The sequence below is a fragment of the Bos mutus genome, chromosome 22 (genome assembly GCF_027580195.1).
Source record: "Bos mutus isolate GX-2022 chromosome 22, NWIPB_WYAK_1.1, whole genome shotgun sequence".
NCBI lineage: Eukaryota > Metazoa > Chordata > Mammalia > Artiodactyla > Bovidae > Bos > Bos mutus.
In genome coordinates this window covers 6,276,927-6,291,136 of record NC_091638.1, presented here as the reverse complement: position 1 = coordinate 6,291,136, position 14,210 = coordinate 6,276,927, and the positions used below count along the sequence as shown (strand labels likewise).

The window sequence follows — 14,210 nt, the reverse complement described above, 5'->3', positions numbered from 1 at the left end:
TGGAGCCCAGAAAAATAAAGTCTGACACTGTTTCCACTCTTTCCCCATCTATTTGCCATGAAGTGATGGGACCGGATGCCATGATCTTCGTTTTCTGAATGTTGAGCTTTAAGCCAACTTTTTCACTCTCCTCTTTCACTTTCATCAAGAGGCTTTTGAGTTCCTCTTCACATTCTGCCATAAGGGTGGTGTCATCTGCATATCTGAGGTTATTGATGTTTCTCCCGGCAATCTTGATTCCAGCATGTGTTTCTTCCAGTCCAGCGTTTCTCATGATGTACTCTGCATATACGTTAAATAAACAGGGTGACAATATATGGCCTTGACGCACTCCTTTTCCTATTTGGAACCAGTCTGTTGTTTCATGTCCTAATAACTAGTTTAATAATAAAAACTACTTTAAAAGGTTACATTCTACTTAACAGGAGTTACTGGTGTTTTAAGAATAAGCATGAATTGCTAAGAGAGTAGATCTAAAAAGTTCTCATCCCAGTAAAAAAGGGGGGAAGGTAACTATATAAGGTGATTGATAGATGTTAACTAGAGTTCCCCTGGTCATCATTTCAAAATGTATACAAATATTAAATCATATGTTGTATTTCTGAAACTAATGTTATATGTCCATTTTACTTCAATTAAAAAAATTAAAAAGGCATGATAGTAACAAGTGAGTTTCCAGGTTTTGGCCAGGAGCACATTTAAGGTATGCATATACTAGCATTTTAGAAATTAATTACGAATTACTACATTTTAATTTTTAAAACAGTATGAAAAACAGTATATGCTGTAATATTATCTATCCATCTATCTAAAAAAACAGAATCCAATAATTTAAATTTAAAAACCAAATTCAGTCCAAGTCATCTGTAGGATGGAGAGACTGCGAGGTATCACTAAAGAAAAGAACATCCACAGTATGAAGAAAAATCCTTACTTGAGAATAGCTAGTAAACCTGTAAGGCATGAGAAAGAAATTAAAAGGAAATTCCAAAAGAAACCTTACCAACTTGGTTATCAGCAAATTGCTAGTACTTTACTAACAGAAACATAGAATTTCTTTGTTTTTCTGTGGTAATATTTCCCTTGAGATAAGAATAAAAAAAAAATCAAAAACAGAAGTTTGAAAGTTGAACTACGGAAACTAGTAACTTACAGAAATTACAGATAACTGATGGAGTTTTGAAAATCCCTAGTTCTAAAACAGTCAAACTTCACACAAAAGCCATTTCCACAGCTAAACTTGAACTGCGAAGATCTCCCAGACAGATTTAAGTGAGGGTAGACACTAGCTTCCCCTCATCTTTTGAAGTAACAATCTCCAAACAACTTCTCAAAAAACTTCTAATGCAAACACAGATGCAATGAAAATACAAAAGAATTTGGCCAACCCACAACTATACTACCTTAGAAAGAGTACTCCAGTCCTCTGGCAGTCAGCATCTTTGTCCTGAAAACAAGACAAGCTGACCAACATTAACTCTCTAAATAGTCCTTTAGACTATAGAATTCCAAGAGCAAAGAGTCAGACACTACTTAGCCACTGAACAGTAACAACCATAATTCCCTTAACTGGAATGGCGTGATACTTCCAAATTCATTTCTCTCAACTTTTTATAGGCAAATCTAAATGAAAACATTCAACTGGATTCAATCATTTTTCCCTCTCATTCAGCTATTCCCTTAAAAGCCCCTCTCTGAAAATTGCCTAGTCATTCGGGTATAACAACTTTAAGCCACCATCAACTCTTCTCTCTTCCTTACATCAAAACAAACGAAGTAATTAGCCATCATCCAACTAGTGAGTGTGTAGTTTGCTAGAACAGGAACTGTGTGTGCCCAGGCATTTTGATAGGCCAACGTGTTAAGATTTAAATCAGGGCGACTGATTAAAAAACATAAATTAAATGGAGGATGCTGTCATTTAATCCTGCCTTGGAGGCAAAAGATGTAATAAAAAGGACAGATTCTGGAGAACAGGCAGACCTGTATTATACAATCTTTGAGAGTAATATTGCATTGAAATATTTTTTATCTACTGAAATAAAAGATGTTACCTGACCTCTTCAATTCTAAGATCTAAAATCAAGTTATAAGACCATGTAAAAACTAAGCATTTACCACTTTTTAGAACACACATTCAAGTTATCCTGCAATATTAAGTTCCAAAGAAAGAAAAGTCACTGATGACATGGTCAGCTCAGTATGCCAGTCACAATTTCCTAGAAATTTGCTTTTCTAAAAATAGTACAAACCTGAACAACATAAAGATATTTACCAACTTAAATACAGGTTATATTCCAAAATGTTTAAATGTCTTTCATTTAAAACTATGAAAGTCCTTTTCCGAAGAAATAAGGCTCCAAACAGTAGTTCAGTTTCCTGGCAAGTCTATAAATGCCAGTTAACCTACATTTACCTAAGGTATGAGAGCCTTGAGTTGAGTCCTGTTTCTTCCAGCCCCACTGCTGCTGCCGCTAAGTTACATCAGTCATGTCCGACTCTGTGCGACCCCACAGATGGCAGCCCACCAGGCTCCTCTGTCCCTGGGATTCTCCAGGCAAGAATACTGGAGTGGGTTGCCATTTCCTTCTCCACTTCCAGTCCTGACCCTCCCCTAACAGATTTTTCTTTTAATCTTATAGTACTGCCTGGTAGCTCAACTGGTGAAAAATCCACCTGCAATTAAGGAGACCCTGGTTCAATCGCTGGGTCTCCCTGGGTCAGGAAGATCCCCTGGAGAAAGGATAGGTTACCCCCTCCAGTATTCTTGGGCTTCCCTGGTGGCTCAGACTGTAATGCAATGCTGGAGGACCTAGGTTTGATCCCTAGGTTGTTAAGATCCCCTGGAGGAAGGCATGGCAGTCCACTCCAGTATCCCTGACTGAAGAATCCCCATAGACAGAGGAGCCTGGTGGGGTCCATGGGGTTGCAAAGAGTCAGACACAACTGAGTGACTAAGCACACATTTTCTATCAATTTCTAAATTCCTGGAAATTATTTGTTTATATAAGAAGATAAAGTAAGGTCATAGAAACCCTCTCAGAAAAAAAGCCAGAGGTTTAAAAACAAAAAAGCCACCAGAATCAAGTTAAGCAAATGAAGGAGTAAAAATGGAATAGCAGGTTAACCATTTATATATTTTCCCCTTTCAAAAGTATTAATTTTGCCCATGTGTTAACAACTGTGGGTCCTACATTGTTTGAACATGTTTTCCTTTCTTCCCGTTTATTGCAGGGACTGAGAGAAGCCACTTTTGGAATCATACATAATACTCAATTACACATTCCATGTGGATAAAACATGGCAAAAAAAAAAAAAAAAAGCACGAATAAGATTCATCAGAAGGCTCCTTGGTGTTCCAGTGGTTAAGAAGCCACTGATCAATGCAGGAGCTGCTGCTACTGCTAAGTCACTTCAGTCGTGTCCGACTCTGTGTGACCCCATGGATGGCAGCCCACCAGGCTCCCCCGTCCCTGGGATTCTCCAGGCAAGAACACTGGGGTGGGTTGCCATTTCCTTCTCCAATGCATGAAAGTGAAAAGTGAAAGTGAAGTCGCTCAGTCATGTCTGACTCTTAGCGACCCCATGGACTGCAGCCTACCAGGCTCCTCTGTCCATGGGATTTTCCAGGCAAGAGTACTAGAGTGCTTTAATCCAAAAGCAGTAGTGGTGATGTCTCAAAAAAGTCATGGATGCGTGACTAGACCTTTACACTAGCAGTAGAATTAAAATCCAGTTTATGTGTGTAGTATTGCCATTATTTAAGTTTTGCCATTATTTAAGTCTCTAAAACAATGCAGGAGACAGGGGTTCAATCTCTGGTTCAGGAAGATTCCATGGGCCAAGGAGCAACTAAGCCCATGTACAACTACTGAGCCCTTGCGCCCTAGAGGCTGTGCTCTACAAGTCACCACAATGAGAATCCCATGCAGCGCAACTAGACAAAGTCTGCACACAGCAATGGAGAACAGCCAAAACGCTAAAAAAAAAAAAAAAAAAAAAAGAAGAAAAAAAGAACTCATAATAAGCACAGGCTCACCAATAAAAGGCTTCTAATAATTCAAACGAGTTTAGGAGTTCCACAAAAACTAAATCTAATAAAACCTTCAGAATTTCTCCTGAGACATAGGATTCAACTTTGGAGAAGGGAATGGCAACCCACTCCAGGACTCTTGTCTGGAAAAAACGGACGGAGAAGCCTGGTAGGCTACAGTCCATGGAGTCACAAAGAGTCAGACACAACTGAGCGACTTCACTTTCTTTTCACTTTCAAGTCGTTTAACAGACTTGGCCTAAAAGCACTGACTTATAATGTACTCAGGTGAGTTACTAACCAAAACCCAGAATGACTGAATCTGATTCTAACCTGCAGTTCAATTTGAAGATGATATATAAACTGTATTTATGCTCATTATATTCAAGTATTATAGAAAATAAATGCTACCCAGAGATAAGAGCTCCTCTTTATCACAGAGTTGAGGAACAAAGATAACATTCTTCACATTACAGTGTACTATTAGTATCCTACAAGCAGGATTTAAAAGCAGTAACGGACAGATAGAAAGACATGATAAAGCAAATTAAGTAAATACTAACTGGCGAAGGAAATGGCAACCCACTCCACTATTCTTGCCTGGAAAATCCCACAGAGAGAAGCCTGGTGGGCTACAGGCCATGGGGTCACAAGAGAGTCGGACACGACCTAGCAACTAAACAACAAAGTGCAGAACCTACATGTTCAGTATGAGCACTCACTGTAAAACTCTTTCAACTTTTCTGTATGCTTGAAAATTTTCATAATATGACAATCAAGCAATATACTGAGCTGCTGAACTGTACAGTGCTTTATAATACAGGTTAACTGCAGTATTGTCTTTCCCTAACAGCATTAAGTTTTCAAAGTAAACAAAATGAGGGAAAAAAATGTTTCAGTCACTGGAGAATATCAATCATTCCATTATTTCTGAGAGCATGTATGCACTGATTCATAATAAGATACTACAATGAAGACAACTTTTAACACTTTCTCATACCACACAAAGCACCCAAAACTTACTGATAGCATAAAAATCAGAGAAGACAAAGCATGGGCAGGCTAGTAAGTCTGCCCATATTCATAATAACTGGGTCAGAACCTAGAACGCAATTCCTTAATCAAATTTCTCAGACCAACATTGTGCAAACTGCTTATGGCAGTAAGGGGTGTGTGCAGTCTTATTCAAGTTGGCCCTCAATACATGAATAAGGACAGAAAAAAGTTCCAGAGTGGTTGCTGACAGAGCCTAACTTCCCCAGCACCTATGAGACGCCTCAGGAAACCCGTGATTACTACCTAGAGGAGCCACCATACTCAGCCAGTGGGAGCAGGTCCAATCCCCTCATCCAACCCAGGAGCTCACACACTTCCTGCGCCTCCTCCCTAAGTGTTCTTACAAGTGGAAAGATCTCCAGAGCTCAAGGCTTAAGGAGTTTTCAATTACAATGAAATCAGTGACAGTACACCTGTTCTGAAGGGCCTCTGGGTTGCTGCTACTAACGATTCCCGTAAAGAGACTTAAGATTTTGTGACACTTCTGTTCTAAAATTGGTTTTGTTACCCATTTTGTCATCTTCAGAACTGAGGTCGACAGCCTCTGTCATCTGTCAAGTGAAGAAAAACATGGAGACCTCAAAGTACAGGAAGTAGTCCCCAACTTACAGCTTATGTTCCAAAGGTTTATCACTCCTCTGAAAACATGTTGGTACTAATTAACCTATTTATACCAAAGTTTCTATGGAAAATTGCCTCCCAAGTTTCAACTCCATAAACTGCAGCTTTCTGCCCTGCTACCCTTTTACAGTTAACTGCAGTCAAAACTCAAGGCTGAGAGAATTCTCCTTCCAGGCTCCAGGGAGAACCCCTTTCCAACCTTGCAGGCAGGGGAAAAGAGCAACTCCTCTTTTATAGGGAGCTTTTCCACTGTATCTGTGGGAAAAGCTACCACAATTTAACAAGATAATGGTTATGGGAAAAGCATTTGGTTAATATAAAAGTATTAACAGCTACAACAAAAATAAGTAGAAACTACATTCTGCACCAGATAAAAAGATAAAATTAGGTGCTGTTAAACAAGTTGGTCAACCTAATGTTTGCCAAGTACAAACAACAAATTCTCAAACTGTGTCCTCATGTATGATCAACTCAACTGATAAGGGGGAAAATTACTAAAGTGAAGTGGGGAACAGATCATTACCCAAAATGCAGTGAAGTTCTAAAAAAGTGCAGTGTACTTTAAAATTCAGTAAATATTAATGAACATCACATACCACACCTTCTAACAACTGGTAAGCTTTATAAAATAACTTGAATGACAAACTTTTTAAAAAACAAGTATAACTTTGTGACAATGAGTCACCTTTGGCAGCTAACTAGAGTCTTACACAATATAAGTACTACTGTTAAAATTTATAGAAATAACTTACAATCAAACAGAGGAAGTAAACTTTTCACTAAAAAGACCTCAGAAGTGAAGCCAGTGTACAGAGACATGGGAAAAAAAAACAAAACAAAAGGATCAGGGAAGGTCAGAGAAAAATTGGTTTGCGGGTACAGAACTTGAGAGGAACATTCAAATATTATTAAAGGTTCATGTCACTACTACATATTAAAACAGTAATCTGAGAGACTCCCAAGACAGTATAATACTTGAGTGTCTGAGAATCAAAGTGCTGGTACTATTAGTAGCTTTGAAGAAAAACTACTTTTAAAATTTTAATTTTTCAGTAAGAATGGATTTTAAGAATAAGATACCTGAATTCTTTGAAAGACATGACAGGAAAAACGTAAGTGAGCAAACAAGGAATTTTTTTTTTTTTGGACTGAAAATTCTAAGTCATCTGAATTATATTTAAGATTTATACTGGCAAATCTCCATTCACAATAAAAGATAGGAAAAATTCCTTTATTATAAAAGGCTATTTACTATTAGTCAGAATTATCTAACAGTATGAACATAAATGTTTAACCAAGAATATAACAAAACATAAATATTAAAACTATCAGTAAGCTGAACAGCTACATCAAATAGATTTTTAAGACTTCTGAGGTTTATATACTTTTAGAGTATATGAATCAAAGTCAAACGTTATATATTCTACTAAAGGATGCTTCTAAAATGTGTCTTATACATAGAAAAAGGGACACAAAACAAATTTTTATGTGAGTGAAAAAGGATTTTGTTCTCCAAAAACCCTTGGAGTATGTTTTCGAAACTAGAGAAGAAATCAACTTTTAATTTTTTGCCATATTAAAAAAAAACTTATCTGTGAAGCAATCCAGTAAGACTTTTCATGAATAATATTCAATTTTAGTAAAAACTCTTTGGCTGGCTTGATGCACAGGTCTAACCTTCCTTCAAAATAAGGAAAAATACCAATCGTCTCATTATGTAGCTGTTAATTTCTCTGCAATCTTTAATTTAAGCCTCAATGTTACTAATAAAAATTCTGCTTTTAAAAATTATACTCTCCAGAAACAGAATTCACAACTTTTGTTACCCGAAAGGTTTGGTCAACCATGCACTTCTGCTCCCGTAATTTGAAAAAACAGAACTTTCTCTTTTCACATTGTTCAGCAACATATTAGCAGTTTTCATTTTCTGGTTCCAATTTCATTTTTAATCTCACTTGCTTATGTGTTTAAAAGCTAGGACTAAGAATACTCTGGTTCATAAGGCTTCACAGGAATTTATTTTCTTCTGTGATTCCAAGTAACACAAAAGTTATTTTAAAAAGAAAAAAAAAAAAAAACCTCTAAAATGCTTTTGAAAACGTTTCAGGGAAGCATGTCACAGCTGTTAATTGTCTATGTAAATTGAATTCTCCAGGAGTGGACCCCTCTGCTGTTCAACAGACGATGCACTACCAATTTTTCTATCTGTGACAGAACTTCAGTTGGTATTTTAACATCACTCCCCCAAATATTTATTAGTCATATATTTAGTAACTCTCAAGAAGATTTTCTCTCTAATCCCAGCGATAAATACCAGTTTAGTCGGGTCTGATCATAAGGAAGTAAGATTAACTCAACGGTGATGGGTCAAGATGAATTAAGTTAGTTAAAAGGCATAGACTCAGACTAAAATAAAACCCACAGGAAACTTAGGCTGGGCAAGTTGCAAAAAATATTAAAGCACTCTTCCTATCACAGACCAATGAATAAAATTAGATAAATTAGCCAGTGCTCTTAATGGGGTAATTTCCTAAAACCTGAGGTCAGTCCTTGATGCCATGTGCAACTTCAGTATTAAAATCCAGGGCTCCCATCCACTATGCTACCGTTTGTTCTCTAATCCACAAACCTTCTTACAGAGACCAATAAAGGAACTAATGTAACGCTTTCGGATATTGTGCATAACATACTGAGGGTGACAGTTTGGCTAAGTGTCATGAGCCAAGGTAACTGTGGAACCGGTGAGGTGCGGAATGCACTTAAGGGCCGTGAAAAAAAAAAGCCACTCTTGACAATATCTCACGTTAAATAAATTAGCGTCCCTAGCTTTCAGATCACTTTCAGGGATATTATTTCCTTTGCTCCAACACCTCGCTTTTTCCCTTCCCGTCTGAGAGCCCAGAGAGACAACGTAAAAGCGTGCAACTGCGAGTCTGAGCAGACGAGGCTCCGGCACATCGGGACTCACCTCCAACTGCAACGGGGCACCCCCCTGGGCGATCCCACCCCAGCCAGCCGAAAAGGCGCCCGAGAAGCTGAGAGCCCCGGGCAGTGGGGAGGCGGGGAGTCCGCCGTCCGGCACCCCGCGAGGCGGGTCGGGCTCCGGGGGCCGAGCCGGCCTCGAAGAGCCACGTTCGCCCTCCAGGGAGTCGACAGGCTCGCCCGGCCCGGGGTCAAGGTCCCGCTCGGGCCCCGACGCCCCGCCTCGAGCCGCGCGGGGAAACTTCGCCCGCGGACGGGGGCGCGCCCGAGCTCGGGACCCACGGCCGGTCCGGGCAGAGCGGGCGGTGGGGGGGGTGGGGGGGTAGCGGCGGCGGGGGAGGGGCGGCGGGCACTCACCACGGGTCGAACTCGTGGATGATGCTTTCGAAGCGGATGACCGCGAAGAGGCGCGAGCTGAAGCCGGCGAGCCAGGCCAGGAAGAGAATGGTGAAGGAAAGCAGAGACTGCCAGCCGGCCGGCTGCGACAGCCCCCCGGACAGCCCCGCGGGGGCCGGCTTAGGCGCCGCGCCGCCCGCCGCCTTGTGCGCACACTGGGCCCCGGGCCCGTGCCGGCTGTTCCCCAGGGCCATGAGGCCGCTCCACGGGGACGAGTTGAGGGACGACTTGTGCTTGCTCTCCGGGGCCGAGGGCTCCGCCATGTTGTGCCCCGGCGGCGGGTCTCGCTCCGCGCCGCCGCCGCCGCCTGGTGCGAGGGGTGCTGGGCGGGGACCCAGAGGAGGAGGAGGAGGAGGAAGAATGAGGAGAGGGAGGAGGGAAGAGCGCGGCGCGCGCCCGCCCTCAGCGCCGCGAGGCCAGAAAACTGGGGGTGGAGGCGGCGGCGGGGAGTCTCCGCCTCAGCAGTGGCCGCGACCGCCGCTCTCTCAACTCGGATGGCCCTTGCGCCCCTCTAGCCATCCGTCTCCTCAGTGCAGCTGCGGCAACGGCGGAAACTGACGGGACGAGGGCGCCAGAGAAAGAGCAGGAGCAGTCGGAGGCGGCACCACCGCTCGGAGCAGCAGTGACATTCCCCTCACAACCGCCGCCCGCCGCGCCGTGAGGAACAGGAGGAGGAGCCCCCGGGCGTCCGGGCGGAGCTCAGGCTACCTTTGGCTCCGCCCCCGACCCAACAGGAACTGGCCCCTCCGCCTGTCACAATGCGACAGGTCCGTAAGGGGGCGGGCCCAGAGCCCTGGTGCCGGCCAATAAGAGTGCGAGCTGGGGCGGGGCTCGGCCCAACCGTTCTCCTCTCCCCACCCCCTCCCCCTCCCGGCCTCGCGCCCGTTGGCCCGCAGCGGCCGTGCTGCGCGGCTACGGCTTCATTGTCAGTTGAAAGAGGCGGTTTCACGCGCTTATGTAGGCGGCGAGGAAGTGTGCTGGCGTTGCGTGGAGCTGAGCCGGGCCGAGAGGGCGGGAAGTGATAAAGGAGAGCCGGACGACCTCCCTTAGAACCGGGTTAGGGGACTCGAGGAGCGCCGCGCGGACCGGCGAGGCTCTCACGGGCTCTCCGCGGTCGTCACTTTTAACCCGCTTTGCGCGGAGCGCCCAGCACGTGACTGGGCGCGCAGGCGCTCTGCCCTAGTGCCCGGCGCGTAGGTCGGGCGCGCAGAGCTCTGCCGCCCCTAGGCGCCAGCTCTTGGCGCGTCAAGTGAACCGCCGCGGCCGCGCTCAGATTCCGTTCTGCGAGCTGCGACCCGCAGCCTGCCTCAGAGGTCGCGCGCGAGGACGCGTTTGCCGGCGCTGGAAATTCGTTGGAGCTGGCGGAGAAGCCCCTAGCTCGGGAAGGACCACGTGGGGCAAGTGAAGTGCGACTTTCTCCGGCGTTTTTCACTTCTTGTATTTTCCTGAATGCAGAGATAACGTTGATTCTCTGGAAATGAGGGCAAATGTAGGAAATCGTTGTTAACAGTTGCGTATACTCCATCAGTCGAGTGAAACTTTCTGTGGACTTCCAGCTATTACCCAATCCTGTTTTTAGCAGGTGATAGCGAATTCCTGTATACGAATTTTTGCACGTCTAGGTTGTATTTTTACATCTTTCTCCCCGTTTACCCACGCCCCTGCTCCCCAAAAGAAAGTGGTACCGGGTAGACTAAACTCAAAGCAAAATAAGTTTAAATATAAGTGGGGTAACCAAGTTTTATTGAAACTATATTTCAATAAAAATTAACGTGTATAAAGACTAGAAGTGCTCTGATGTGAGCTAAATGAACAAGTATCGTTAGAGGCTGCTCTTTATTTTTTTTTAGAGGCTGCTCTTTAAAACAACTGGATCCAGCTACGTAATCTTAGCCCACTAAGTGATTAACTTTTCTCTCCTTTCCTTACAATAATAAATAAATAAATAGTCTCATTAAAGAAAGAACGAAAAGGTTTCCAGAAATAAACTTTCCCACTAACGACTTAATAGCCGACATTTATTAAACATCCAAATTTTAACGAAAATTATGATAGAATATTAACTGAGTCCTGTTGTACCAGAATTCTAGGTGACATGCTCTTTATCAGAGCTCTAACCTTGTATGCGAACATGCCAGCAGTTAGAGAACTTGCACCTACAATGAACCAAGGTTCTATCAGCCTAAAATAAATTGTTTTTATTTTAATTGATTTGGATAATCTCTATTTATTGCCTTTTGTGTAGATGCTGCCTGTTCAATTGTGCATTTTCTTCTTTTGCTTCCTTTTTGTTGTTTACTGCCCAGAGCCCTGGTCTGAAAAGTAACAAGTCTTGGTTCTGGTCCCACTTTGTTGCTTACTAGCCATGTAACACTGGACAAGTCATCTGCAACTGGTTGCCCTTTCTACTCTTCAAGTCAATTGTTAATATCAAATTAGACCACTTATCTGGAAATATTTTGAAAATTTACTAAGGTACATACACAAATACAGAGTATCCGTGAGGGTGAAAGCAGCAGGGAAAACTGTTATTCTTGATCTTCACTCAACTCACAGACTCCCTTATTCATTGAATAAGTCTGTGACACTCTTTGTCAAAGCCCAAACCTTCTATGCTAACTTGTTGTTCAGTCTCTAAGTGGTGTTCAAACCTTTGCAACCCCATGAACTGAAGCACACCAGGCTTCCCTGTCCTTCACTATCTCCCTGAGTTTTCTCAAACTCATATCCATTGAGTCAGTGATGCCATCCTACCATCTCATCCTCTGTCGCTCCCTTCTCCTCTTGCCCTTCCAGCATTAGGGTCTTTTCCAATGGCTCAGCTCTTCGCGTCAGGTGGCCAAAGTATTGGAGCTTCAGCGCCAGTCCTTCCAATGAATATTCAGGGTTGATTTCTTTCAGGTTGATTGACTGGTTGATATCCTTGCTTTCTGAGGGATTCTCAAGAGTCTTCTCCAGCACCACTGTTCAAAAGCATCAATTCTTTGGTGTTCAGCCTTCTTTATGATCCGATTTTAACATCTGTATGTGACTACTGAAAAAACCATAGCTTTGATTATATGGACCTTTTGTCAACAGTGATGTCTCTGCTTTTTAATACACTGTTTAGGTTTGTCATAGCTGTTCTTCCAAGGAGCAAGCATCTTTTAATTTCTTCGCTGCACTCACCATCCACATTGACTTTGGAGCCCAAGAAACCAATTTTACATAAATCTTAATTTATGTGAAAAATTAATCAAGTGTTTACTTACTGACTGTTGATTATACTGAAAGCTCCGTGCCCTTCCTGGGGCTTATATCAGAACACCTTTATGCCAAGCTTTATGTGGACCATGGGATGCAGGAGGGAACATGAGGGATGTGGTTCCAGCCCTAGGGACGTGGACATTGACTAAACCATCACATTACTAAGTACCAAAAATGGAGTGTGACAAACACAGTGGAAGGGAGATACAGGGGGGATTTGATCCACACAAGATGAAAACCTTGCCCTGAGGAGCCAGCACTAGAGCTGAGGTCTGGAAGTAAGAGTGAATGAACCAGGGGAAGAAGGATGGAAAGAATTATCCAGAGAAGCACAGGCAGAGAAGCCCTCAGTGGGGCTAGGGAGACAAGTACAAGGAACCCAGAAAAGGACCAGAATGGCCACAACACAGATAGTAAATAGGAGCTGAAGAAAAGGCCAGATGGTGTGGATCATGGTAAGAGGTGTTTTGGGGTTTTTTTTTCTTTTGTTGTAGCCAAAGAGTAATAGGAAGCCATGAAGAGCTTTAAGTAGGATGTGGTATGTATGAGATGGGGTGAGAAAGATGATCAGGTGTGTGTTTGAAATGATTACTGGTATGCAATGTGGAAAGAACTTTGGAAGGGGGAACCAGTGAGAAATCTCATCAAGCTACATGTGCCAACATGTGATATTTCAGAGGTTACTTCTGAGAGGAATGCATTACTGAAGAACCACAAAGGAACCCATAGAAATAAATTGCAATAAGGTTAATTCTCAGTTTCCAGCTCACCAACATAGAAGAATAGTTTCCAGTTTGTGCGTGAAGCTTGGGTGTATTGTTTTATCTCTCTGCACTTCTTGATCTCACTAGGTGCTTATGATGTCCTCACTGAGTTCAAATCTCTGAGGAATTAAGACAGTCAATTGTAAGCCACGCAGTGTAAGTAGTGGGGTGGTGATACATCAGGAGAAGAGAGTACCCAGTTCCACCTCAGGGCTTCTGAGGAGAGCAAATGTTTGAGATGAAACTTGAGTAAAACTTCACTAGACACACCAGGAAGAGGGATGGGGGAGGGCAGGATTTCAAACAGGAACAAGGAAGTCCTTGGAATACTCTAAGCTCAGTGTTAACGAACGTGTGTTGGAAGATGAGGCTGCAAAGGAAGTAAGAGCCATATTATCAAGGATTTGTCTGCCTTGTTGAGTTGAGGTGTTAACTTTTAAGCAGCTGGGAGTCATCAAAGCATTTAGGACAACAGTAAAACCATCAGACTTGGTTAATGCAAAAAAAAAAAGGTTTGATGTGAAGAATATACTGGAAAGGGTGAGAGTTGAGGGTGGGATCCAAAGAGGAAGAACTAGATTGGAGAGGTGTCAAGAGAGCGGAATCCAGAAACTGATGGTGGAGGTCAGAGTTAAGGTGAGTCTGAGGTGGAGGCAGTGTCACAGAAATGGGGAGCACAAGAGATAAGGCACAGATTTGGAGATCAGCTTTGGACATGTTATCAGACTCTTGAGGACATCCCAAACGTAGACAAAGAGATCCATCCGGGCACATAAATAAAGATCTGGGGACTTCCCTGGTGGTCCAGTGGCTAAGACTCCCTGCTCCTAATGCAGGGGGGCCAGGTTCAATCCCTGGTCAGGGACTAGATCCTGCATGCCACAACTAAAGATCCTGTGTGCCACAGCTAAGACCCAGCACAGGACTTCCCTGGTTGTCTGGTGGTTGAGAATTCGCTGCCAAGGCATGGTACATGGGTTCAATCCCTGTTCTGGGAAGATTCCACACGCTGGGGGGCAAGTAAGCCCATTGGACACCCTAGAGCCTGTGTTTTCAACAAGAGAAGACGTATCAGTGAGAAGCCAGTACTTAACCACAACCAGAGAGTAGCC

At 43.2% G+C, this 14,210-nt stretch overlaps 1 protein-coding gene across 1 annotated transcript in view; it reads right to left on the bottom strand.

Annotated features, from left to right (window-relative positions):
* The window catches only part of STT3B (STT3 oligosaccharyltransferase complex catalytic subunit B), a 102,891-nt gene extending 93,129 nt beyond the window's left edge, over positions 1-9,762 (bottom strand). The window contains exon 1 of the mRNA XM_070359884.1: positions 9,050-9,762. Coding sequence (XP_070215985.1) covers positions 9,050-9,351 — 302 coding nt within the window. The 5' untranslated portion in view covers positions 9,352-9,762. The remainder of the gene's footprint in view (positions 1-9,049) is intronic.
* Between the last annotated feature and the right edge of the window lie 4,448 nt (positions 9,763-14,210).